This window comes from Lithobates pipiens, unplaced genomic scaffold (genome assembly GCF_037356315.1).
Source record: "Lithobates pipiens isolate NorthernLeopardFrog02 unplaced genomic scaffold, aLitPip1_a1.2 Scaffold_28, whole genome shotgun sequence".
In the NCBI taxonomy this organism is placed as follows: Eukaryota; Metazoa; Chordata; class Amphibia; order Anura; family Ranidae; genus Lithobates; species Lithobates pipiens.
Genome location: NW_027507789.1, coordinates 153,454,005 through 153,481,223, shown reverse-complemented (window position 1 = coordinate 153,481,223; position 27,219 = coordinate 153,454,005). Strand labels below are relative to the sequence as shown.

At 41.8% G+C, this 27,219-nt stretch overlaps 1 protein-coding gene across 1 annotated transcript; it reads left to right on the top strand.

Moving 5' to 3' along the window:
- PNMT (phenylethanolamine N-methyltransferase) lies at window positions 1–26,589 on the top strand. Its single transcript, XM_077459720.1, has 3 exons — window positions 1–184; window positions 14,638–14,845; window positions 26,071–26,589. The coding sequence occupies exons 1-3, from the start codon at window positions 7–9 to the stop codon at window positions 26,507–26,509; spliced, it is 825 nt and encodes a 274-aa protein (XP_077315846.1). The 5' UTR covers window positions 1–6; the 3' UTR covers window positions 26,510–26,589.
- Window positions 26,590–27,219: the final 630 nt, after the last annotated feature.

The following is a 27,219-nucleotide window of genomic DNA, read 5'->3' as shown; positions in this document are numbered from 1 at the left end:
GCCAGTATGTTCAGCATCCTCTCTTCCAAAATGAATGGTGTTCAGGCTGTCGCTAAATCCTACCAACTATTCAACCCCAGAGCATACCTGCAAAATAACTATGTGCCACCTCGGGCAGACTTCTCGTCCGAAGAGAGTGTGATGTGTTGGAAACTGCGTTGCCTTCATGAGGCTTGTGCTAAGGGTGAGCTATATTATCACTGTTTTTATGTTTAGCCATCAGATATTTAATTATATTATCTTTAAAAAGTGGCAAGGCTTTATTCGACATCCTTAGACCTTCATCAAGGTCTAAGGTTGGCCATACATATATTGATTCTGTCCCAAGTAGAGCATGATGACAGTGAGGATCAGGTTGTTTAAGGGGATAACAAATACTTCTGACCATTGGTAGACTTCAGTATTTTAGAAATGATACAGATTTTTGGAAAGTCTTTGTAATTGCCACATATTTTTCCCTTTTTTATGTAGGCAGTGTTTATATGTGCTGCTCATTTGCCTCTAAAAATTGAGTTCATCTCAGTAGGTTCAAGGAAAAGTGCCCACGGTTCTAAGTAAGGCACCTTTTAATATAAGTTGCAGACTAAAATATCACACAAAGAGGAACAAAATAGCGACATAGTTAGATGCCAACCCGGCTGCCTTTAATGATAACAACAATGATAATGGTTGAACTTAATGGGTGAGCTTTAATTACCTTAAACAGCCTAAAGTTGTGCTTTGTGAAGATACTCATAGTTAACAGTTGATTAATACAGAAACCTTGCTGCTCCTTGTGGGATTAAAACACAACTACAATGTTTTTAGACCTCAAAGAGGTCCACATTGCCAATGGATTATGGGGAAAAGGGGGTCACTATTAGGTACTGGAGTCAACTCAGTCTATTGAAAGCGCCTAAAAAAGCATGGAAACTATAGTTATACTGGAATAGCTAGTCCAATAAACTTTTATTATGAGAAAACTGGTGCTGGAGGTGTCTCTTACACTGAGAGCACAGAGATGTAATTAAAATGTATTCTCCGGTCATATCACGCATGCACATCTGAATACCATTCAACAATTGTAACCAGATACTGTCCAGCTTCTGCATACTAAAAGCAGATCTAGCTGTACAAAAATCCCATTCTGCCTAATTAGCAATTTTATTGCTTTTAGTCAGATTTTAATCACAAGCATTTTCCGGTTTTAAGTGAATAAATGCTAAGAAATAGCATGAAGATCAAGCACAAATGCCTTTTCTAGTGCTACCAAAGTGATTTTAAGCAGATAAACATTATTTCTTAGCTTTGATTGGCTCATAATGTCTACCAATTACACTATTTTCTAGTATGTCTTCTGTAAAAGTTAATGTATTTGTAAATTTAAAATATTTTGTGGGGCAATTTTACCATTTTAAATATTTTACATGCTGTTTGCTGCCGATGCGTTTAAAAAAAATCTGACTAGATGGCAGAAAAAAAAGCATTTTATGTTAAATATTTGTAACTGTTCTGTGATACCTTATTTAATGCTCAGCTTTTCTACTGATGAAGCCTTGCCACAAAATACCTTTTGTAGATCCAAATCATTCTAAATGTTATATTAGTTTGAAATATGTCTGAGATATGCTTTTTGAGGGTACCTTAACAATTGTAAATGGTCATCCAGGTATCTGGGAAACCTGATGTCCACTTTTTGCTGTTCAAACTCGATATATATTTTAAAATCAAGAAATAATAAAATAATTTTTATACATAGGATTTCTCCAACATGATAAAAGTTTGATTTTACTCCTTATAATCATTTGATTTTATGCATTCTTGGAATAATTTAATAGCCTATTAAATCAATGTGCCACATTTTATATTTTCCTTTGCACTGGAAATGATTATTCTCTAACATTCTACACAATGGAATCAAATAACTTTGGGGTTTGGGCTTAAAGTTAATTTGGCAATAGGGAATCGTGGGAAGGGTTCAGAAACTGACTTTGCTGGCTTCCAGAAGAAAATTTAAGTTATTAAGTTACCTAAAGTATTTTAAGTTACTTAAAGTATTTTAGAATCACAAATCCAGAACAAAGATTCTTTACTTCCGCTCTTATACCTTTATACCCCTTATAGACCATAGCTATTTTTGCTTTTCTATTAGTGCTCTATATATCTGGGATAACTTTGTCTATACAATAATTAACAAAAGCAATACACACATTGTTTGCCAAACTATACATTATTTTGGCAATAGTCTTGTAAAAAAAAATTATTTTCTATGTTATCCACAGATAACGAGAGGTAAATATAATAAAGTGTTACTTTTTTTTAGACAAAATTATTTTAATGTAAATACTTAATTTACTCCTAAAAGTATGTTTTATTCTATAATCTCTCCTGATTAAATTTAACTAAAATGATTTTTTCTGGTACAAAACATGGCAATGTTATTTGCAAAAAAAGACATTTACTTTTTCAATTTTCTATATGCAGCACTATAAAAAAAATTACAAATAAAAAGAGCCACTCCTTTGTTGCCTTGGTGGTATGTTTTGGGTCATTATCATGCTGGAAACCCATCCACGACCCATCTTCACTGTTTTGGCTGAGGGAAGAAGGTTCTCATCCAAGATTTTACAATACATGGCCCCATCCATTGCCCTGCACCTTTAGCAGAGAAACAGCCCCAAAGAATAAAGTTTCCACCTCTGTACTTGACTGTCAGAATTTTTCTTCCTCCAAACACGGTTAGCCGAGAAGGAGTTGTAAAGGCAGACGATTTTTATCTTAATACATTCTATGCATTAAGATAAAAAAAAACCTTCTGTGTGTAGCACCCCCCCCCCCCCCCCCCCAGCACCCCTAACTACTTAGCTGAGCTACTTCTCTCTGCAGTGATGTCCACGAGTGTCGTAGCTTCCCCAGACACTCCTCCTGATTGGCTGAGACGTAGCATAAGCCTGGGGAATGCCCAGGAAAAAACCAAAGCCTACTTACCACCAGCTAGCAGACAACCGAATAAACCTGTCTAACAGTATGTGTTAAAAACAGGGGTTTAGTCCTCACGCATTTGCAAATGCATGCGTGAGCCATAGAGCCACGTCACGGCACCCTGGTATCTGTGGTCCTAACACTAAAATATGAGTGTCCCCACAGTGGAGGCACATGCATTCTGATGGATAAGTGAGGGCAGGTGGACTGAAGGGTAGCCCACCCCTGCTTAAAGGTGCAGCAGCACACCAAACACAGAGCAAATAGCACTATGGCTGCAAAGGTGTTGGTGCATTGCTGGACCAATACAAACACCAATGCGATAACATAAAACTTGCCACCACCCTCATCTATAGCTGGTTATTGCAGTAAGCGGCATTAAAACTGGGATCTGCTTGCCAATTCTGTGTATGTCTCAGCTCAACCACATCTTCCACCTTTAATTGAAACTGGGATCTGCTTGCTAATTCTGTGTATGTACTTTTGGTGATCTATGCTGCCTTCAAATTCTTTACCTCTGTCCATATCACTGTGATGTTTATTTTACTTTTATTGCCTATACCTAAATTCTGAGCTGTTCCTATCTTTACGGCTCTGACCTTTCTGCTGTCTTGCTGTGTCTTGTAGTTAGCCTTGCTGTGAAAACTTCATTCTGTTAGCCACGTGTTCCTTCTATGCAATCCTTGGCAATACCCCCACCCAAATTCAGTATAAATTCAGGCCTTACCTAGGGGAAGCACAGGCAGGGGTTTGCACAGGCTGGGATTGCATTGGCAACTATCATGTTGGATAAAGTATTCATATTGGATTAAGTATTGCACTTCCGCTCAGCACTTCAGCGATTGCACAAAGCGAAAATACACAACAGACTTCTGAAGAACAGTAAACAGACTACAGGTGACCGGATTCCTCAAACTTTTTCATCTCTCATTCAGGCTTTCTCTCAATTTCACCACTCTATATCATGCACTCCCTACTTTTCCTTCTCACAGTTGCATCCTCTCTCCTTGAATTCTCACTCCTTCACCCACCTTTTCCACCCCACCGCTTATATATATCACCCTTACTCCTGTCTTCACCTTTTTTCTGCACTCATCAGCTCCTGCTAATTCTGAACTCATATACCAATAAAACCTGCAGCCCACTGGGACGTGTTCCCCCACATAAGTCACACTCCTGTATCACCTCTCTCACCCTTCTGCTTCTCCTAACTTCTGGAGATATTTCTCCAAATCCTGGACCACTATCATTTACTTTCAGCCAACATTCCCGGCACCCTCCATCCTCTGATAGCAACCACAATCCACACAATCTCATTTCTATTCCTCTTCAGCCTAGAGCCAGCCTCCCTTCTCCTGTGCCCTTTGGAATGCCCGCTCTGTTTGTAACAAACTCACCACCGTCCATGACCTATTTATCACTAACTCCCTGAACCTACTTGCAATTACTGATACCTGGATTCAAGAATCTGACCTTCCTTCTCCTGCTTCTCTCTCCTATGGTGGCCTCCTGTGGACTCACTCTCCCAGGCCTAGTGGATGGAAAGGAGGTGGTGTTGGAATCCTCCTATCCCCTCAAAGCACTTTTCAAGTTCTTCATCCACTCCCTTTGTCCCTCTTCATTTGAAGCTCACAGTATTCGTCTATTTTCTCCAGTTTCATTGAGAATTGCTGTGATCTATCGGCCCCCTGGACTGGTATCAAACTTCCTTGACGACTTCTTTGCCTGGCTACCCTACTTTCTCTCCTCTGAAATTCCAACAATCATTTTTGGAGACTTCAACATCCCTGTTAATCTTAACACTCCTGCTACTTCTAAGCTGCTGAGCCTAACCTCCTCTTTTGACCTGAAACAATGGACAAGTGCTTCCACTCACTCTGTTGGCAACTGCCTTGACCTCATCTTCTCCTACCTTTGTACGCCCTCTCCAATATTCCTTTTCCTCTATCTGATCACCACCTTATTAGTTTCACTCTCTCCTTGTCTGCCTCCTCCTTGCCTTCCAAATACCAAACTATTACCCGTAGAAACCTTTGCCATCTTAATCCTTCTCTTCTTTTTTCTGCTACAGATTGTCTCTATGACAAAATCTCATCCTTGTCCTGCCCCAACTTGGCTACTTCTGTCTACAACAGTTCACTGTCAGCCACCCTGGATACCTTTGCCCCCCTCACTACACACAGAATCAGGCCCCGATCGCTACAACCCTGGCAGACAGACAATACCAGAAGCCTCAAAAAACGTAGCCGCGCTCTTGAGCGTCTGTGGTGTAAAATGAAGTCGCAGCAAGATTTCAGCCTATATAAATCTGCCCTCCAAAAATACCATTCCTGCCTCCACACTGCCAAACAGACCTACTTTATCACTCTCATTAACACCCTCTCATGCAGTCCCTGTCAACTCTTTTCTACGTTTACCACTCTACTTCGTCCTCCATTACCCCCAACCATTAACTTACTCACTGCCAAGGAGATTGCTAATCACTTCAAAAATAATTTTGAGACAATTTATCTCGAGATGTCCACTCCACAGGCATCTCCCTCACTTTACCCTACTTGTCCTCCTGCACAATCAATACTTCCCTCTTTTAACCCAGCTACTATAGAGGAAGTCACTAAACTTTTTTCTAATGCTCACCTCACCTCCTGCCCCTGGACCCTGTTCCTTCTCAAATACTACGGTCACCATCTGACTCAATCCTATACTCCTTAACTCATATCTTCAACCTCTCACTCTCTACTGGCATCTTCCCCCAACCCTCTAAAACATGCGCTAGTCACTCCCAATCATACCAAAAAAGGCCTCAGACCCCACCAATCTTAACAACTTAAGACCCATCTCTTTACTCCCTTTTGCCTCCAAACTCCTTGAACGTTTAGTCTACAACTGACTGAGCGACCACCTCATTGAGAATAACCTTCTTGATCCCCTTCAGTCTGGATTTCATCCACAGCACTCCACTGAAACCTCCTAAAACTCACAAACGACTTACTAACAGCCACAACCAATGGTCATTATTCCATACTCTTACTCTTGGACCTTTCTGCTGCCTTCAATACAGTCGACCACCCCCTCCTCCTCAAAAAACTCAATTTGCTTGGTCTCCAAGGCTGCACTCTCCGTTGGTTTGAATCTTACCTATCTCATCGCACTTTCAGTGTCACCTACAACTCCACTTCCTCTTCTCCAACTCCCCTTTCCGTTGGGGTCCCCCAAGGTTCTGTCCTTGGACCTCTACTATTCTCGATCTACACGTCCTCCCTGGGTCAGCTGATAGCCTCCCATGGCTTTCACTACCATTTATATGCCGATGACACCCAAATCAATCTCTCTGCCCCTCAGCTCACCCATCAATCTCCTCACGCATCACTGATCTACTAACAGACAAATCAGCCTGGATGTCAAACCACTTCCTCAAATTTAATCTATCTAAAACGGAGCTCTTAATATTTCATCCCCCACGTGCCCCTTCCCCTGACTTCTTTGTCAAGATTAATGGCACATCTATCAGTTCGTCCCCGCATGCCAGGGTGCTAGGGGTAACCTTAGACTCTGAACTGTCCTTTCAGGCCCACATACAATCCCTGTCCAAATCATGCCACCTTAGCCTCCGCAACATTTCCAGAATACGCCCCTTTTTAACTAATGACACCACCAAGCTTCTTATTCACTCCCTGGTCATCTCTTGCCTCGACTACTGCAACTCCCTCCTCATTGGATTACCTGTACATAGACTATCCCCCCTTCAGTCCATAATGAATGCCGCTGCCAGACTCATACACCTTAACAGCAATTCAGTGTCCTCCACCCCTCTCTGCCAATCCCTCCACTGGCTTCCACTCACCCAACGAATAAAATTCAAAGTACTAACAATAATTTACAAAGCCATCCACAACTCTGCCCCCAGCTACATCACTAACCTAGTCCCAAAATACCAACCAAGACGCTCTCTTCGGTCATCCCAAGACCTCCTGCTCTCTAGCTCCCTTGTCATCTCCTCCCATGCTCGCCTCCAGGATTTCTCCAGAGCTTCTCCCGTCTTTTGGAACTCCCTACCCCAATCTGTCCGACTGCCCCTAATCTATCCATCTTTAGGCGATCCCTGAAAACCCTTCTCTTCAAAGAAGCCTATCCTGCTTCTAACACTGTTTTATTTCCTCCATCAGCTCATCTCCCTACAGCTTTTACCTTTCGTATCAATTGACCCTTCCTTTTTAGATTGTAAGCTCTAACGAGCAGGGCCCTCTGATTCCCTTTGTACCAAATTGTAATGTAGCTGTAATGTCTGCCCTCATGTTGTAAAGTGCTGCGCAGACTGTTAGTGCTATATAAAACCTGTATAATAATAATTGGAGGGCTAAAACAGGTAACAAAAGCCCAGGAAAAAACACTCCTGATTGGCGGAGACACAGCAGCAGTGCCATTGGCTCCCGTGGCTGTCAAATCCAGTCAGCCAATAAGGGAAGAGAGGGGACCGGACCGGGTCAGGGCTCCATGTCTGAATGGATACATAGAGCTCTGACTTGGCTCGGGTGCCCCCATAGGAAGCTGCTGGCTGAGGGGGTACTCACCAAAGGGAGGGGCCAGGAGAGCAGAAGAGGGACCAGATAAGAGGAGGATCTGGGCTGCTCTGTGCAAAACCACTTTACAGAAAAAGAAAGTATAACATGTTTGTTATTAAAAAAAAAAAGAGCCTTTACAATCACTTTAATGCCAAAGAGCAAAATGTTGGTCTCATCTGACCAATAGGTGTATGGCAGTGTATTGTGTTACCAATGGTTTGTTTGGTGACTGTGGTCCCAACTGCCTTGAGATCATTCACAAGCTCCTCTCCTGTAGTTCTGGGATGATTCCTCACTTTTCTCATGATCTTCCTTACCCCATGAGGCAAAATCTTGCATGGAGCTCCAGATCGAGGGTGATCGATGGTTATTTTGTATTTATTCTATTTGCGACTAATTGATCCAACAGTTGTCTCCTTCTCAGCAAGCTTCTTGCTGATGGTCTTGTAGCCCATTCCAGCATTGTGCAGGTCCTGTCCCTGACATCCTTTGACAGCTCTTTGGTCTTGCCCATGATAGTGAAGTTTGAATAGAGGAAAGATTCTGTGGACAGGTGTCTTTTCTGATAATGAGTTGTCATTAGGAGCACCTTCTTAAATTGACAGGACTAATCTATCTACCACATGAGCACATATTGTAGCCAGTCTGTGGGAGCCAGAATTATTGTTGGTTGGTAGGGGATCAAATACTTATTTTACTCACTGACCTGCAACACAATTTATAACATTTGCATCATGTGCTTATTCAGGATTTTTGGATGATATTCTGTCTTTATCATTTAAAATACACCTATGAGAAAAAATATAGACCCTTATTTTTTTTGTAAGTAACTTACAAAATCTACAGGGGATCAAATAATAATTCTTTCCCCCACTGTAATTATATATATATATATATATATATATATATATATATATATATATATATATATATACTGTATATATATATATACACACACACATATATATATACACACACACATATATATATATATACACACACACACATATATATATATACACACACACACATATATATATATATATATATATATATATATATATATATATATATATATATATATATATATATACACACAGTTGTGCTCATAAGTTTACACACCCTGGCAGAATGTATGATTTATTGGCCATTTTTCAGAGAATATGAATGATAACACAAAAATGGTTAGTGTTTGGCTGAAGCCATATTATCAACCAACTGCGTTTACTCTTTTTAAATCATAATCGCAAAAGAAACTACCCACATGACCCTGATCAAAAGTTTACATACCCTGGTGATTTTGGCCTGATAACATGCACACCAGTGGCGGCTGGTGAAGTTTTTGGATGGGGGGGCGCCAGACCCCGCCCATCGTGGCCCCGCCCATCATTTTGGCCCCTCCCGCTTCTCACAAACCACGCCCCTTACGTAATCCACCTAATCCGTCCCCTGCATTCCACTTCCTTCCACCCATAGTGTCACGAGTATACAGCTCAGATCACAGGACAGAGTATACAGCCCCAGAATCACATGACAGATTATATATCTGGATAAAATATTGTGGAATAGATGTGCCATAAATCGAACCGCTGAGCAGTGTTTTTACTTTTGCACATTTTGGATGTGAAGTGCTATCGGCTGCTTTTGATTGTCTTGATATTGTATTATTTTGCATTGTAATATTAAAAACCCATTCATTCACAAATCAACAAGTTAAAAAAGTGTTTTTAAGAGGTCATCTGAGGTTCACTAAGAGATGGTAAGGAGGGGAGTATTTTGTACCTTACAAATGGGGGTTATACTGGAGGATAGAAAAAATTGTAATGTCGGCACATTACATTATCAGTATTACATGAGTACGTAAGTAAACTAAATGTAGTTTTACAATTAAACCTGGCCCCAATAGGAAATATTGCCAAATTATCAGAGAAAGAACCAAAAAGCAGTGTTGTTTCACCAGAACAACCATGACCAATCATGTACAAACCATGGCATTGGAAGGTGGAGGAGAACAACAACTCTAAGGAAGGGAGAGATGGAGAACAGCAATAACACTATGGATAAGTAAGGTGGAGGATAGGAGAAACACCATGGAGAGGGGAGGCGGAGGAGAAGAGCAACACTGTGTGGAGAGGGGAGGTGGAAAAGAGGAGTGTCTGTTTGGATGAGGCAGGTGGAGGAGAGGAGTGACAGTGCAGAGAGGGGAGGAGAGTAACATTAGCATGGTAGAGAGGTGGAGTAGCACCAGCATGGTAGAGTTGAGAAGAAAATATTAACCACCACTATGGTAGGAGGAGGAGAGGAATTGTACTATGGAGACAGATGGAGAAGAATAGCATTATGTAGAGGGGAGGCAGAAGAGCTATCTGACGCTATGAATAAGGAAAGCAAAGACGTTGAGTGATGCTTTTGAAGGTGGAGGAGATTTGCAGCATTATGGGGAGGGGAGGAGGAAAAATCTTTACATTATTATAGATTACCAAATGTCTATAACCTTTTTTCTACAATTAACGGTGTGATCGTTAGTAGACATAATACATTCCATTCAAGAATTATACCACACACTGTGTCACTGGACATATTCCTGGCATCTTCCTTACCATTGTTTCACAAGTAAAACAAATAATAAAAAAAGAAAAAAAATCATTTCACAAGTATAACACATTTATGCTGCGGTAGGATGGGTTGGCTTTCAAGCCCAACTGACTCACCTCCTGCCTCACTGTCTTGCAGCTCCGCTCGGGCTGAGGAACGGAGCTGCCGACGTCACTTCCGGGTTTCGTGAAGCAGCCGAAAGCCGGAAGTGACCTGCCTGTCTAAGAATGACAATGCTCCCGCCCGTAGAATCACAGTGATTTTACGGGCGGAAGCTAGTCGGTGTTCTACAGTGCACCGCAAGGCGGGTTTTTAACCCGCAAATGAAGCGCCATGGATGCAATCTTGTGATTGCATCGACGTGGCGCTTCTCATAGTGCACTGTGACCGGCGCCACAGAACACTATGTTAAATTGTTAAATTACATTTTTTTTTTAAATGTCTTAAAGGGCCCGCTTTTTTTTTTTCTTTTTACTTTTCTTTTTTTTTTACACCTAGGGGGAGGGAGGGGCGGCGGCGCCCGGGCGCCCCCTATTGGCGGGCCGCCACTGATGCACACAAGTTGACACAAAGGGGTTTGAATGGCTATTAAAGGAAATCATCCTCACCTGTAATCTGTTTGCTGAGAAAATTTGTGTGTGTGTGTATAAAAGGTCAATTAGTTTCTGGACTCCTGACAGACCCTTACATCTTTCATCCAGTGCTGCACTGACATTTCTGGATTCTGAGTCATGGGGAAAGCAAAAGAATTGTCAGAGGATCTGTGGGAAAAGGTAGTTGAACTGTATAAAACAGGAAAGTGATATACGTAAAAAGATATCCAAGGAGTTGAGAATGGCAATCAGCAGTATTCAAACTCTAATCAAGAAGTGGAAAATTAAAGGTTCTGTTGAAATCAAACACGGTCAGGTAGACCAACTAAAATTTCAGCCACAACTGCCAGGAAAATTGATCGGGATGCAAAGAAAAACCCACAAATAACTTCAGATGAAATACAGCACTCTCTGAAAACATGTGGTGTGGATGTTTCAAGATGCAAAATAAGGAGGCACTTGAAGAAAGATGGGTTGCATGGTCAAGTCACCAGAAGAAATCCATTCCAACGCAAATGCCACAAAGTATCCCGCTTACAATATGCCAAACAGCACAGAGACAAGCCTCAAACCTTCTGGCACAAAGTCATTTGGAGTGATGAGACCAAAATTTTGCTTTTTGGCCACAATCATAAACCCTACATTTGGAGAGGACTCAACAAGGCCTATGATGAAAGGTACACCATTCCTACTATGAAACACGGAGGTGGATCGCTGATGTTTTGGGAATGTGTGAACTACAAAGGCACAGGAAATTTGGTCAAAATTGATGGCAAGATGAGTGCAGTATGCTATCAAAAAATACTGGAGGAACATTTGCACCCATCAGCCAGGAAGATGCGCATGGGACGTACTTGGACATTCCAACATGACAATGATTCAAAACACAAGACCAAGTCGATCTGTCATTGGCTACCACAGAATAAAGTAAAGGTTCTGGAGTAGCCATCTCAGTCTCCTGACATCAATATCACTGAGCCACTCTGGGGAGATCTCAAATGTGCAGTTCATGCAAGACAGCCCAAGAATTTACAGGAACTGGAGACTTTTTGCCAAAAGGAATGGGCAGCTTTACCATCTGAGAAGATAAAGAGCCTCATCCACAAATACCACAAAAGACTTCAAGCTGTCATTGATGTTAAAGGGGGCAATAGACGGTATTAAGAACTGGGGTATGTAAACTTTTGATCAGGGTCATTTGGGTAGTTTCTGTTTGCCATTATGATTTAAAAAGAGTAAACACAGTTGATTGATAATAAATGGCTTCAGTTTTTGTGTTATCATTCATATTCTCTGAAAAATGGCCAAGAAATCATAAATTCTGACAGGGTATGTAAACTTATGAGCATAACTGTATATACACACACACACATATACACACAGTAGATAGTGCTGTGAAAGGAAACATAATATACCCAGCTGTGTTTGGGTTCGCTCTCTCTACTTTGTTTTTACACTCAGGTGTAGAAGTGTCATGTAAAAGGACAGCGTCCTGCATTTTTGAACTAGTGATGTTTTCACGTTCTTGCCTGCTCTGTTCTTCGTTCCTCAAATTGATTTTTATGATAGTTATTGGGAAGGACGCAGCAAACTACTGTCATTTTTGCAGGTCCTTGTACAAATCATTTAACCCCTGAGATTTCACTCAGCCCCTAAAGAGTAAACAAGGCAATCTCACAACTAAGCTCAAATGTCTTGAAGGTGAACTACTGCTCTTTGTCACTTTGCTGGTTCATTTTAAAGAATAGTTTTACTTTTTTTTTAAACACATTAGCTCTTTTAATATATCGAGGGACACCAAAGTACTTTACAAATGTCTTCCTTGCCAGAAGCCACAAGTGATTATTTCCGTGCAGCATTGCACTAATGCAATTACTGGAGATCACAAACTGCTGGAAGCAGGCTGCCCTGCATACATTAGGCTACAGTGTAGAGTACATGAATCACATGTAATTCTAGACAGGCTGGGCTTGTTAAACTCATGCGCTCATATTGGAGTTTTCCATCTTCAGTCTACAGATTATCTTTATATATTATGGGGGTTATTTACTAAAGGAAAATCCACTTTGCACTGCAAGTGCACTTGGAAGTAAAGTAGCTGTAGATCGGAGGGGGACATGCAAGGAAAATAAAAAACAGCATTTTAGCTTGCACATGATTGGATGATAAAATCAGCAGAGCTTCCACTCATTTCAGATCTACCCCTTAGATTTAGAGCGACTGCACTTCCAAATGAACTTGCAGTGCAAAGTAGATTTGCCTTTCGTAAATAACCCCCAATGCTTCTGACTGTGGATACATGGAATCACATATTAGATTGCCCAACCTGTCTGCAGCTACAGTCCAGACCAAGACACATATAATGTAAGCAAAGGAATGCTTACACTAATCTTAACCCTGAAAAGGCAGAGTTTACATTTATATTTGTAAAGTTGCTTAGTATCTCTGGACACATAAAACTGTCATTTAAAACTACAATAAATAGGGTTGCCACCTATTCTTCAAGCCAAACCCGAATATGCCACGGTATACGATAGGTGTGGCCATATTATGTTAACAGTGGGAGGGGCATAAAGGGGCGTGATTAAATAAAACAAAAGAATTCTTGTACCCATAAAATATGCTTACTTTGCTGTGCCATAAGCAAGAGTCTCACTGACCTAAACCTCAGCACAATCATAAAGAAAAAAAAAAAAAACTCTTCCATTACTACAGGGGTAAGTGCAGTGGAGAACAGGGGCATTAGTTCACCTTTTCATTAAGTACAGAGGGTATTATGTTATGTGCAGGAAGGGAGTGTAGAATGGGGGGTGGAGAACTGTTAATATGGATGGTATATGGGGGCAGAACTGTATATATGGATGGTATTTGGGGGTAGGGGTGGAGAACTGTATATATGGATGGTATATGGGGGGGGTGGAGAACTGTATATATGGATGGTATTTGGGGGTAGGGGTGGAGAACTGTATATATGGGGTGGTGGAGAACTGTATATATGGATGGTATATGGGGGGGTGGAGAACTGTATATATGGATAGTATTTGGGGTAGGGGTGGAGAACGGTATATAGGGGTGGTGGAGAACTGTATATATGGATGGTATATGGGGGGGGGCAGGACTTTATATATGGATGGTATATGGGGGGGTGGAGAACTGTGTATATGGGGGCTGGAGAACTGTATTTATGGATGGTATATGGGGGGCAGAACTGTATATATGGAGGGGTGGAGAACTGTATATATGGATGGTATATGGGGGGAAAGAGAACTGTATATATGGGTGGTATATGGGGGCTGGAGAACTGTATTTATGGATAGTATATGGGGGGCAGAACTGTATATATGGGGGGGGGTGGAGAACTGTATATATGGATGGTATATGGGGGGGAACTGTAAATATGGATAATATATGGGGGCAGAACTGTATATATTGATGATATATGGGGGGTGGGCAGAACTGTATATATGGATGGTATATGGGGGGTGGAGGACTGTATATATGGATGGTATATGGGGGAATGAAGAACTGTATGGATGGTATATGGGGGGGGGTGGAGAATTGTATATATGGATGGTATATGGGGGGGTGGAGAACTGTACTTATATGGGGGGGTGGAGAACTGTATATATGGATGGCATATGGGGGAGTAGAGAACTGTACATATAATTACTGCTATGCCGGACTGATACACTTGCAGATAAGTTTATGTCTTCTCAAAGTTTTGTTTTGTATGTTAGAAAAATTATATTTTTTCAATCAAAACTATCTGATATAAAAAAAAAGTATGTATTTGCTGTATCTGGGAGATGGTCAACAGATCTTAAACTGCAGCTCTTTTATTTAGTACATGCCCGTTGTCCTATATAGAAAACTGAAAAACATTATTCTTTACAATATCTTGACGTGAACTTTGTAATTATACTCAGGTGAAATTAAAGGACACAATGTAGTTGACATTGGTTCGGGTCCTACGATTTACCAGATGTTGAGCGCTTTTGAGCACTTCAAGGAAGTTATTATGACTGATTACCTGGAGGTGAATCGGGAAGAACTGAGGAAGTGGCTTAAGAATGAACCTGGAAAATTTGACTGGAGCCCATACTTTGAATATGTCTGTAAACTGGAGGGAAAAGGGTAAGAAGATTGACACCCTTTACTGACACTACTTAATATTATTCACTAAAGAATAAAAGAAAAACTAATTGGTATTTAGAGATTAGATCTACATTTTTAGCGGTTAGATAACTTATGGTCAGACATTAATTACTTTATTCAAGCAATAGGGTCAATGTGGAAGGTTAATACATTGAAATGAATCCGAACAAAGCAAAATACTTGTCACAGAAACCTTTGCTATAAGAAGCCTTTCAACCCATCAGCAAGGATATTTAAATGGAACCATTGTCCAGATCATGTAGACTAGTTTATTTATAAAGCTGAATATTCAGTAAAATTATTCTTTGTCCTTATTCATCTCTGTACATATAAGCATTGTAGAAAAATGTATTTTCAAAAGTTCACAAAAATAGGGTTTTTAAAACCGTTTACCTGTAAAATCCTTTTCTTTGATGTACATCAGGGGACACAGCGCCATAGTAATAACTATGTGGGTTATATCGGCATATCAGGTGCTGGACACTGGCACGCCCCTTAAGGCGTGAACTTCCCCCATATAACCCCTCCCATTACTAGGAGTCCTCAGTTTTGTAGCCAAGCAATCAAAGTGTATAAGAAGAAGGGAGGGACCTCTGTGTCCCCTGATGTACACCAAAGAAAAGGATTTTACAGGTAAGCTGTTTTAAAAATCCTATTTTCTTTTCTTACATCAAGGGACACAGAGCCATAGTAATAACTATGTGGGATGTCCCATAGCAATGGCAACTGAAGGAGGGGAGACAGAATCAAGGAAACAGGAGGCCAGATGACTCATATTGCAATCTCCTCATGACCTGTAATATCGATTTGATAAAATCAGATAAAAGTCTGAACCAAAGACCAGTGTTGCGGCCTTACAGATCTGAGCCATAGAGGCCTGATGATGCACCATCCAAGAGGCACTAATCGCCCTGGATGAATGTGCTCTTAATATGAGAAGGAAGAATTTTCTTCTTTAAGCTGAAGCTTGATCAATCACTTGACAAATCCATTTGGAAAATAGTGGATCTTGATGCTGCCTGTCCATATCTTGGACCCTCTGGCAGTACAAACAAAACCTGTGTTTTGCGAACCTGAGCGGTCACCCTTAAATAGATTCTGAACGCTCTTACTACATCAAGAGACTGTAGTGCTTTCTCTTCCCAAGATTAAGACTTCTGGGGAGAAACAAGGAAGAATAATATCTTGGTTTAAATGAAAACCTGTTACCACTTTTGGTAAGAATTCAGGATGAGGACATGAAACCACCCCGTCCTTATGCATGATGAAATATGGCTCTTACAAGACAGAGCCGATAGTTCCAATACTCTTCTAGCAGAAGAAATGGCAAGCAAAAAAGATTATCTTTCTTGTCAAGGAACCAAGAGAATTTCTCCTAAGGTTCAAACGTCTGATTTAACAAAGCTGACAAGACCATTTTTAAATCCTAAGGATTTAAAGGTGCCTTGATAGGGGGAATAAACCGTGTAAATAAACCTGAATAAGCTACGCACCAAGAGTGGGAAGCAAGAGGCCATAGGGAAAGACATCGACACGGCCTGGATCTGGCTCTTGATAAAAGTCAAGGCCAGCTTCATTTCAGATCCCATATGCAGGAATCCTGCCTACTGACATACTTCCTGGGGTGCCGACCCCTGGATCTATACCAAGAAACCTATGCCTTCCAGATTCTATAGTAAGTGATTCTGGAAGCCGGCTTCCTGGCATTAGTCAAAGTAGACACTACTGAAGGAGATCACCCACGATCTTTTATAGAGTGGGATTTAACAGTCAAACCTGTTAAACTCTTGTCTGTAATAGGATGAAATACCGAACCCTGTGCAAGAAGGTCTGGCTATAATGGCAAAGGACTTCAACTGCCCTCTTTATGATCTCAATAAATTAATATCTTCTGGGACCCGCTGGGGCCACCAGAATCACCTCCTTCTGTTCCTGCTTAATCCTGTGGAGAAGGCGCGGAAGTAGCAGAGCTGGAGGAAATGCATAGATCAGTGAGAACTGATCCCCTGGGAAGACTAATGTGTCTGTTCCGCCTGCTAGCAGACTCCTTGTTTGACATAAAGTTGTCGACCTTATTAATGAATGTGGACACGAATAGGTCCATGTCCGGAGTACCCCATCTGACATACTGCTAGGAAGATGTCGGGTGAAGAGAGCATTCTCCCGGAAATAATTGTTGGCGTCTCAAGTAGTATGCCTGAAATATTAAAATTGCGATAGGCAAGGAGTGTTGTGTTCTGCCAAAGCTAGAACATGATTCACCTCTTTTTGGGCTGCACAACTTCTCGTGCCTCCCCTGGTGATCGATGTAAGCCACCGCCCTGGCTCTGTCAGACTGAGTCCTGTCAGGACAGTCCCGTAATCTGACCACCAAGACTCTATGGCCAAATGTACTGCCTGAAACTTCCAACAAAGTTGATAGGCAAGGTCCTCTACCCTGGACCATCTCCCCTGGAAAGAATCTTCTTCCAGAGCTGTTCCCCAGCCTAGAAGACTGGCATCTGTTAACACCTTGCAGGATAAAGATTTTCCCTTCTGCTGGATAAAAACCACCAATTTAGGCTCTGATCTATGTTGGGAGCCAAGTGTATTGGAAACAAACAAGGTCTGAATCCTCTTTATTCCAGACCAACAGTATGGCGTCTTGAAGCAGTCTTTGAATAAAATTGCGCGTAAGGGACGGCCTTGAAGGAGGCCACAATTTCCCCTAAAACTCTCCTGCAGCCAAAATAAAGGAAATTTCCTTTCCTGATAAGTTGAATTAGTCCTACAATGCAACTGATTCACATCTGGGGTAAGAATACCTTCTTCTGTATGGTATCTATAACCAGCCCCCAAGTAACCTCCTTGATGGTTTTAAGGAGAATCTTCCTAGGCTGAGAATCCAACCTAGAGATTTCAGCTATCTACAGCTGAGATCCGACTCTGGTTTTATTTTATTTATTTCAGTTACTTATATAGCGCCATCAATTTATGCAGCGCTTTTACATATACATTGTACATTCACATCAGTCCCTACCCTCAAGGAGCTTACAATCTAAGGTCCCTAACACAGTTGATTGATAATAAATGGCTTCAGTTTTTGTGTTATCATTCATATTCTCTGAAAAATGGCCAAGAAATCATAAATTCTGACAGGGTATGTAAACTTATGAGCATAACTGTATATACACACACACACATATACACACAGTAGATAGTGCTGTGAAAGGAAACATAATATACCCAGCTGTGTTTGGGTTCGCTCTCTCTACTTTGTTTTTACACTCAGGTGTAGAAGTGTCATGTAAAAGGACAGCGTCCTGCATTTTTGAACTAGTGATGTTTTCACGTTCTTGCCTGCTCTGTTCTTCGTTCCTCAAATTGATTTTTATGATAGTTATTGGGAAGGACGCAGCAAACTACTGTCATTTTTGCAGGTCCTTGTACAAATCATTTAACCCCTGAGATTTCACTCAGCCCCTAAAGAGTAAACAAGGCAATCTCACAACTAAGCTCAAATGTCTTGAAGGTGAACTACTGCTCTTTGTCACTTTGCTGGTTCATTTTAAAGAATAGTTTTACTTTTTTTTTAAACACATTAGCTCTTTTAATATATCGAGGGACACCAAAGTACTTTACAAATGTCTTCCTTGCCAGAAGCCACAAGTGATTATTTCCGTGCAGCATTGCACTAATGCAATTACTGGAGATCACAAACTGCTGGAAGCAGGCTGCCCTGCATACATTAGGCTACAGTGTAGAGTACATGAATCACATGTAATTCTAGACAGGCTGGGCTTGTTAAACTCATGCGCTCATATTGGAGTTTTCCATCTTCAGTCTACAGATTATCTTTATATATTATGGGGGTTATTTACTAAAGGAAAATCCACTTTGCACTGCAAGTGCACTTGGAAGTAAAGTAGCTGTAGATCGGAGGGGGACATGCAAGGAAAATAAAAAACAGCATTTTAGCTTGCACATGATTGGATGATAAAATCAGCAGAGCTTCCACTCATTTCAGATCTACCCCTTAGATTTAGAGCGACTGCACTTCCAAATGAACTTGCAGTGCAAAGTAGATTTGCCTTTCGTAAATAACCCCCAATGCTTCTGACTGTGGATACATGGAATCACATATTAGATTGCCCAACCTGTCTGCAGCTACAGTCCAGACCAAGACACATATAATGTAAGCAAAGGAATGCTTACACTAATCTTAACCCTGAAAAGGCAGAGTTTACATTTATATTTGTAAAGTTGCTTAGTATCTCTGGACACATAAAACTGTCATTTAAAACTACAATAAATAGGGTTGCCACCTATTCTTCAAGCCAAACCCGAATATGCCACGGTATACGATAGGTGTGGCCATATTATGTTAACAGTGGGAGGGGCATAAAGGGGCGTGATTAAATAAAACAAAAGAATTCTTGTACCCATAAAATATGCTTACTTTGCTGTGCCATACATCAAGGGACACAGAGCCATAGTAATAACTATGTGGGATGTCCCATAGCAATGGCAACTGAAGGAGGGGAGACAGAATCAAGGAAACAGGAGGCCAGATGACTCATATTGCAATCTCCTCATGACCTGTAATATCGATTTGATAAAATCAGATAAAAGTCTGAACCAAAGACCAGTGTTGCGGCCTTACAGATCTGAGCCATAGAGGCCTGATGATGCACCATCCAAGAGGCACTAATCGCCCTGGATGAATGTGCTCTTAATATGAGAAGGAAGAATTTTCTTCTTTAAGCTGAAGCTTGATCAATCACTTGACAAATCCATTTGGAAAATAGTGGATCTTGATGCTGCCTGTCCATATCTTGGACCCTCTGGCAGTACAAACAAAACCTGTGTTTTGCGAACCTGAGCGGTCACCCTTAAATAGATTCTGAACGCTCTTACTACATCAAGAGACTGTAGTGCTTTCTCTTCCCAAGATTAAGACTTCTGGGGAGAAACAAGGAAGAATAATATCTTGGTTTAAATGAAAACCTGTTACCACTTTTGGTAAGAATTCAGGATGAGGACATGAAACCACCCCGTCCTTATGCATGATGAAATATGGCTCTTACAAGACAGAGCCGATAGTTCCAATACTCTTCTAGCAGAAGAAATGGCAAGCAAAAAAGATTATCTTTCTTGTCAAGGAACCAAGAGAATTTCTCCTAAGGTTCAAACGTCTGATTTAACAAAGCTGACAAGACCATTTTTAAATCCTAAGGATTTAAAGGTGCCTTGATAGGGGGAATAAACCGTGTAAATAAACCTGAATAAGCTACGCACCAAGAGTGGGAAGCAAGAGGCCATAGGGAAAGACATCGACACGGCCTGGATCTGGCTCTTGATAAAAGTCAAGGCCAGCTTCATTTCAGATCCCATATGCAGGAATCCTGCCTACTGACATACTTCCTGGGGTGCCGACCCCTGGATCTATACCAAGAAACCTATGCCTTCCAGATTCTATAGTAAGTGATTCTGGAAGCCGGCTTCCTGGCATTAGTCAAAGTAGACACTACTGAAGGAGATCACCCACGATCTTTTATAGAGTGGGATTTAACAGTCAAACCTGTTAAACTCTTGTCTGTAATAGGATGAAATACCGAACCCTGTGCAAGAAGGTCTGGCTATAATGGCAAAGGACTTCAACTGCCCTCTTTATGATCTCAATAAATTAATATCTTCTGGGACCCGCTGGGGCCACCAGAATCACCTCCTTCTGTTCCTGCTTAATCCTGTGGAGAAGGCGCGGAAGTAGCAGAGCTGGAGGAAATGCATAGATCAGTGAGAACTGATCCCCTGGGAAGACTAATGTGTCTGTTCCGCCTGCTAGCAGACTCCTTGTTTGACATAAAGTTGTCGACCTTATTAATGAATGTGGACACGAATAGGTCCATGTCCGGAGTACCCCATCTGACATACTGCTAGGAAGATGTCGGGTGAAGAGAGCATTCTCCCGGAAATAATTGTTGGCGTCTCAAGTAGTATGCCTGAAATATTAAAATTGCGATAGGCAAGGAGTGTTGTGTTCTGCCAAAGCTAGAACATGATTCACCTCTTTTTGGGCTGCACAACTTCTCGTGCCTCCCCTGGTGATCGATGTAAGCCACCGCCCTGGCTCTGTCAGACTGAGTCCTGTCAGGACAGTCCCGTAATCTGACCACCAAGACTCTATGGCCAAATGTACTGCCTGAAACTTCCAACAAAGTTGATAGGCAAGGTCCTCTACCCTGGACCATCTCCCCTGGAAAGAATCTTCTTCCAGAGCTGTTCCCCAGCCTAGAAGACTGGCATCTGTTAACACCTTGCAGGATAAAGATTTTCCCTTCTGCTGGATAAAAACCACCAATTTAGGCTCTGATCTATGTTGGGAGCCAAGTGTATTGGAAACAAACAAGGTCTGAATCCTCTTTATTCCAGACCAACAGTATGGCGTCTTGAAGCAGTCTTTGAATAAAATTGCGCGTAAGGGACGGCCTTGAAGGAGGCCACAATTTCCCCTAAAACTCTCCTGCAGCCAAAATAAAGGAAATTTCCTTTCCTGATAAGTTGAATTAGTCCTACAATGCAACTGATTCACATCTGGGGTAAGAATACCTTCTTCTGTATGGTATCTATAACCAGCCCCCAAGTAACCTCCTTGATGGTTTTAAGGAGAATCTTCCTAGGCTGAGAATCCAACCTAGAGATTTCAGCTATCTACAGCTGAGATCCGACTCTGGTTTTATTTTATTTATTTCAGTTACTTATATAGCGCCATCAATTTATGCAGCGCTTTTACATATACATTGTACATTCACATCAGTCCCTACCCTCAAGGAGCTTACAATCTAAGGTCCCTAACTCACATTCATACATACTAGGGACAATTTAGACAGGATCCAATTAACCTATGTCTTTGGAGTGTGGGAGGAAACCTGAGTACCCGGAGGAAACTCACGCAGTCACAGGGAGAACATGCAAACTCCAGGCAGGTAGTGTCATGGTTGGGATTCGAACCAGCAACCCTTCTTACTGCTAGGCGAAAGTGCTACCCACTACACCACTGTGCCGCCCTGGTTTTAGACTTGAATTGAACTGAATGATCTATTCAAAGTAGATCTTCTAATAGGCTAGGACCGTTATGCCTTGAGCCCTTAACCTGGCTGAAGGAGGTGCCAGAATCTTTCAGAACACTCGTAGTGCTGTGGCTAAGCCGAATGGCAGTGCCACGATTGATAAAAATAATTTTATATTTCAAACCGCAGAGATTTCTGGTAAGCGGGAAACTTTGGCACATGGAGATATGCAACTCCCCTCCTTGCGGGATGGACACAGCCGATCGAATTATGAAAGGATCGGATGTTTAAGTGCCGATTCAGATCTCCGAGATCTAGAGTGGGTCTTACCTCTCTGCTTGGCTCTGGGACCTTAAAAGGTTTGAGCCAAAAAAAAACTGTTGCACTAAGGGAATCTCTGATATCACCGACTGGGATAACAGCTGATCCAGAGACCAGAAGGAGACACTTCTCTTCTTTCTTTTTTTTTTCTTCTCTGGAACCTTAGGAGCATTCTTTGAGGAGGTGGACACTCTTGCATAAAGACTGCCGCATCAGCAGCCCCAAGGACCCCACAGGCAGCACCCAAACAGAACCCGAACCCTCAGATCGAAAGCCGACTGGGCCATCCGGGCTCTTGAAACTCTAGATGTAACCTAGAGAAAAAAGTTGCAGAAATCACTCTGCTCTTAACATTGTTCCTGACAAACTTTGAGAATCACAGGATCTTTCCCCTCACTCAAACGAGTGGGGGTGCTCCTTCATGAGAAGGCCTTAGCATTCTGCTTTATGGGCTTTCTGCCCCAAGATCCTGGTGCTGCCCCTGTCAAGACCACCTAAAGGCAGATACCCCAGGCATTAGGAGACGCTGCATGATTAAAGGAGAACTGTTTGAACCTCCTTTATTGGTAAAGAGAGCTTTACCCCTTTTGGATGTACTTATCCACTCTAAATAGTCGCAACCCCAGGAAGGGACACAGACTGGCTCAGGGTTTTAACCTGGTGTTTCGGCTGATCAATCTCAGCCATGCACTAGTCCAAATATAAGTCATAGGGCTTAAACAATTGAGTCCTTCATAGCATCTGTGAGACACAGTGCGTCAAATACACCAGCCTCTTGTCGGGCCTGCTGATCAGGCAGAACTTTCAGGTATCTCACACCTGTTCCTTAACCCCTTGGAGTCCACATTCCAATGCATTGGCGTGACTCAAAATGTACTCCACCACAATAGTGGAGCAGACATTAAAGGGTTAATGGACTGAGCTACTCCAATTGCAGCCAGAACTGCAAAAGACATCTTGTCTTTAAAAGGAAAATCCAACCTTAACTTGCTGGATCCTTTAACATCTGTGCATTATTCACTACACATGTGAGACTCTGCTCACTGAGGTGATTGCAGCATTAATAGCTGGAACCTCCCATTTCTTTCATAGGAATGTTCCCATTCAGAATATATGTTATGCATGAATAAGAAAAAACATCCCCAGGTGGGAGAGGTTCAAATGAACCCTATTAGAGGTAGATACCTCAAGAGCCTGTGGCAGGCAACAAAAGGGTTAAGTAAGGGAGTAGACAAACACCTGACTTGTGCGGCTACTCTCTCCCTCTTAGGATCCTCTCAAGAGGAAAAATAAGTATCTTCCAATATTTGGGAAGATCTACCTGATCCCCAGCCTCCTGCACCTCAACAAAAGGGCCCTGAGGACTGGATGGGAATCTGCTATGCTTAGTCCTACTATGGAGAGAAATCATAGCAATAATCTTTTAAATGGTAGAAGAAAAACCTGTTTGTATGAAATACACAGGGACAGAAGTGTTCTACCTGACTGGCCGTATTTTTCTTTTTACCTCTCGGAGGAGGAAGACAGACATTCTTTTGGAAGGGTTTTTAGTTTGTTGTATACCATTAACCCCTTAGAACCCTTAGAGGGGTTCCTGGTCCCTTTGTCACTCGTAGCTTATAGTACAAAGCAGAGGCAGTACCAGCAAAAGAATGTTTCACTTGCTAGGCTATAGTACAGTACAAAAACTGCTATTAGTCCTAGCTATACAGTACAATGTTGCCAAAAGGAAAATGCCTGTGTCACCAAACCTGAATAGCAACCACTCTGCTCTGTCCCTCCACCGCCAGGCAGTAGCTTCTCTTGCAGAGCTCTAACTACTTCCTACATGTGTGGCCGGCATCTGACGCGGTTTGGCCACGCTCCCGCGTGAAAACACCCCCCCTTCCTGTTTGAAACAGGGAAGCGAATCTCCCGCGTGAGCACCGGAATCATGGCGGGCGGCGGCGGGGTAAAACCTTCACTCGGCGAGCGGCCGCGACTTGCCTAAAAAAAAACACCTTTTTTCTTTAAAGAAAGAGGCAGCTGGCTGGCATTCAGATAGATCAAAATCGCCAATATGGGGGCCCAGGAAGTGATCAGACCCCCCCTTCATACCCGAGGGTCTGAGCTGTCTTGAATGGAGGAGAGTGGAGCTTCTGCTGTTTCCAGCGTCAGAATGGTGAGTGCTCAATACAGCCTCCAGTGGTGACACATAGACATGACAATAAATTACATGGAAGGAGAGATGATCTCCCCTACCTTTCCTCACAGCAGGGTTTGTCAGAGATAAAAAAAAAAAAAAAAGAAACAATATTCGCCCTTCACGGTAGGCTCTGAGACATTGAAAGGAAACCTTCAGGAACAGGGGTACACTCAGGTAATCCCGAAATCCTGGACCTGCGAGAAGACCCTGCCAGTAAACTTTTATTGGCCTTACTACCAAAAAGTACTGGATCCCAGGGCCAAGCTTAAAAGCATTCACAAGCAAAACCTTGTGTCTTCGGATGACAAGGCCCAGGTACCGTTCATTTAGTCCATTACGGAGACATCAGAACGGATCCGGTCAGGATTACTGCCTGTGGAGCTTAGTACAACACATCCTTACATGTGCCCAACGCCTTAGGCACTGGCGAAAAAACGGAGGACTCCCAGTAATGGGAGGGGTTATATGAGGAAGTTCACGCATTAAGGGGCATGCCAGTGTCCAGCACCTGATATGCCGATATAACCCACATAGTTATTACTATGGCTCTGTGTCCCCTAATGTAAGAAAAGAAATAGACCTTGAAATCTTAGCTTCTTTTCTATGAAAACAGAATCTTGGCAGACTGCCAGCCCGCTAATGTACACATCCAACAACCACTGAGATCGGACTTTTGGCTGCATTCATACCTTTCATACCTGGGCAGAGTGATTTTTAGGCTTTTTTATTTGAGAGTTGTGCAAGCATATACAACAATTTTACATGAGTATTCAAGCTTCAAGTGTTTTTTTTTATTTTTTTATTTTAGCCTACAGAAAGCAATAGGGAGGAGAAGAGCTGCTGTTAGGCCAGAAAATATGCAACAAAATGGTTGGAAAACACATTGCACCTTTCGGTACATTTCGATTAAAGTCTGTGAGGCCAAAAAGCTCCAATCTGCCTGAAAATAAGCTATGCACTTTTTTTGAGGGACAGGCCTTTTGCTACAGGTGACAAAACACTCAGATGTAAACAGGGGCCATTGAAAGAAATGGGATTGGGCATGTTGAGCGTTTTGGAGCTTGAGCTACAACACTCTCAGGTGTAAATGGGACCTAAGAGTTTTCTTTGTGATCTTTGGGAATGAATAACTTTACAAAGAAGCTAGCAAAGTCATGGATGGCATGTTCTACTGCTTGTTAGAATACATAATGTCCAAATTCTAGTCACGGGGCACTTAAAATTTGAATTATTATTATTCAGGATTTATATAGCGCCAACAGTTTGTGCAGCGCTTTACAATATGAGGGCAGACAGTACACTTACAATACAAATCAATACAGGAGGAATCAGAGGGCACTGCTCATTAGAGCTTACAATCTAGAACTTATTAAGTGGGGTTTGAATAATGCTCATACAGTGGGCATGGGAAAGCCTCGAACATATATGGAAAACATAAAGGTTTCTACTGCTGGAAGAGTACATGGAAGAGTGTAGAGACCAACACCTGCAGATGTGTAACATAGGGGTATTTGTGAAAATGGTATAAAATTGCTGCCACTCAAAACTTCAGTATTTTTAATAAATAGGTGAAAACTGCCTATAAAGTAGGTCTTTTTTTAGCAACAGTGTTCCTAAATATATATTTTTCTATAATTTTTCCTCCACAGTGAGCCATGGCAAAACAAAGAAAAGCGTTTTCGGGAGCAGGTAACACGAGTGATACCCTTGGACATCCATCAGCCTTGCCCTCTTGGAAAGGAACTTGCCAGTGGTTCAGTGGACTGTCTGGTATCCTCTTTTTGCCTTGAGGCATGCAGCCCTGACCTTGAAACTTTTCAGAAAGCCCTTGAAAATGTAGTTGGAATCCTCAAGCCACAGGGTCATTTTCTGTGGATTGGGGCTTTAGAAGAGTCCTATTACTTAGCAGGAGAAGCACGTCTGAACGTGGTGCCTGTTACAGAAGAGATGGTGAGGGCAGCACTGGGCAAGGCCAAGTGTATTATTAGGGAATTTCGCACCTACTCAATGACTCCTGCTATGAAAGTTGGAGTGGATGATGTGAGTGGAATTTTTTTTGTGTGGGCTCAGAAAGAAGCAAACAAATAAATCTATGCCTAATAAACACTAATGTATGTAATATATATGCACACACAAGCTGTATCTAATAAATGGTAATACAACACAAAGGCAGATGTTATTGATGTTTAATTTTGAAAAGATCTGACAATGTAGGATACAAGACACTGGAATTCTGAAATGAAGAGTTTATCTCACAGACGTGTAGCCTTTCCATCACCACCAGTCAGGGTTTAGCTTTGAGACTCTGAAAGCAAATTAGAATATGGCTCTTGTCCTCAATCATCCTCACAAACATAGGTATGGCTTATGCTGGTTATACTTTCTTGCAATTGATTTTATAACGCATGTGGTGAAGATTCAATTGGTGTGTCAAATAACTGGGTAGTGTGTGTATGACAAACAGAAAAGGGTTTTCCTGGATGGATATTTTCCAGAATATTTAAAATTGTCTACTGGTGACGCATTAAGTTTTTTTAAAAATGTTGAAAACTGTAATCAGTGGGCTGGAATCTAAAGTCCAGCTTTTTATTACTATAGTTATGTACCACACACAAACACATGGAATTATGAATGATTTTTGCTTGGAAATACCTGGAAAATAGGATTTTTGTATTTACAAATTCATTACTTGAAGTCCATTGAGGGACACAGATCCAACTCCTGTATGTGTATTGGGCCTTTGTACTGCTAGCTCACAAAACTTAAAGCGGGAGTCCGCCGGGACTCCGCGTTTTTTT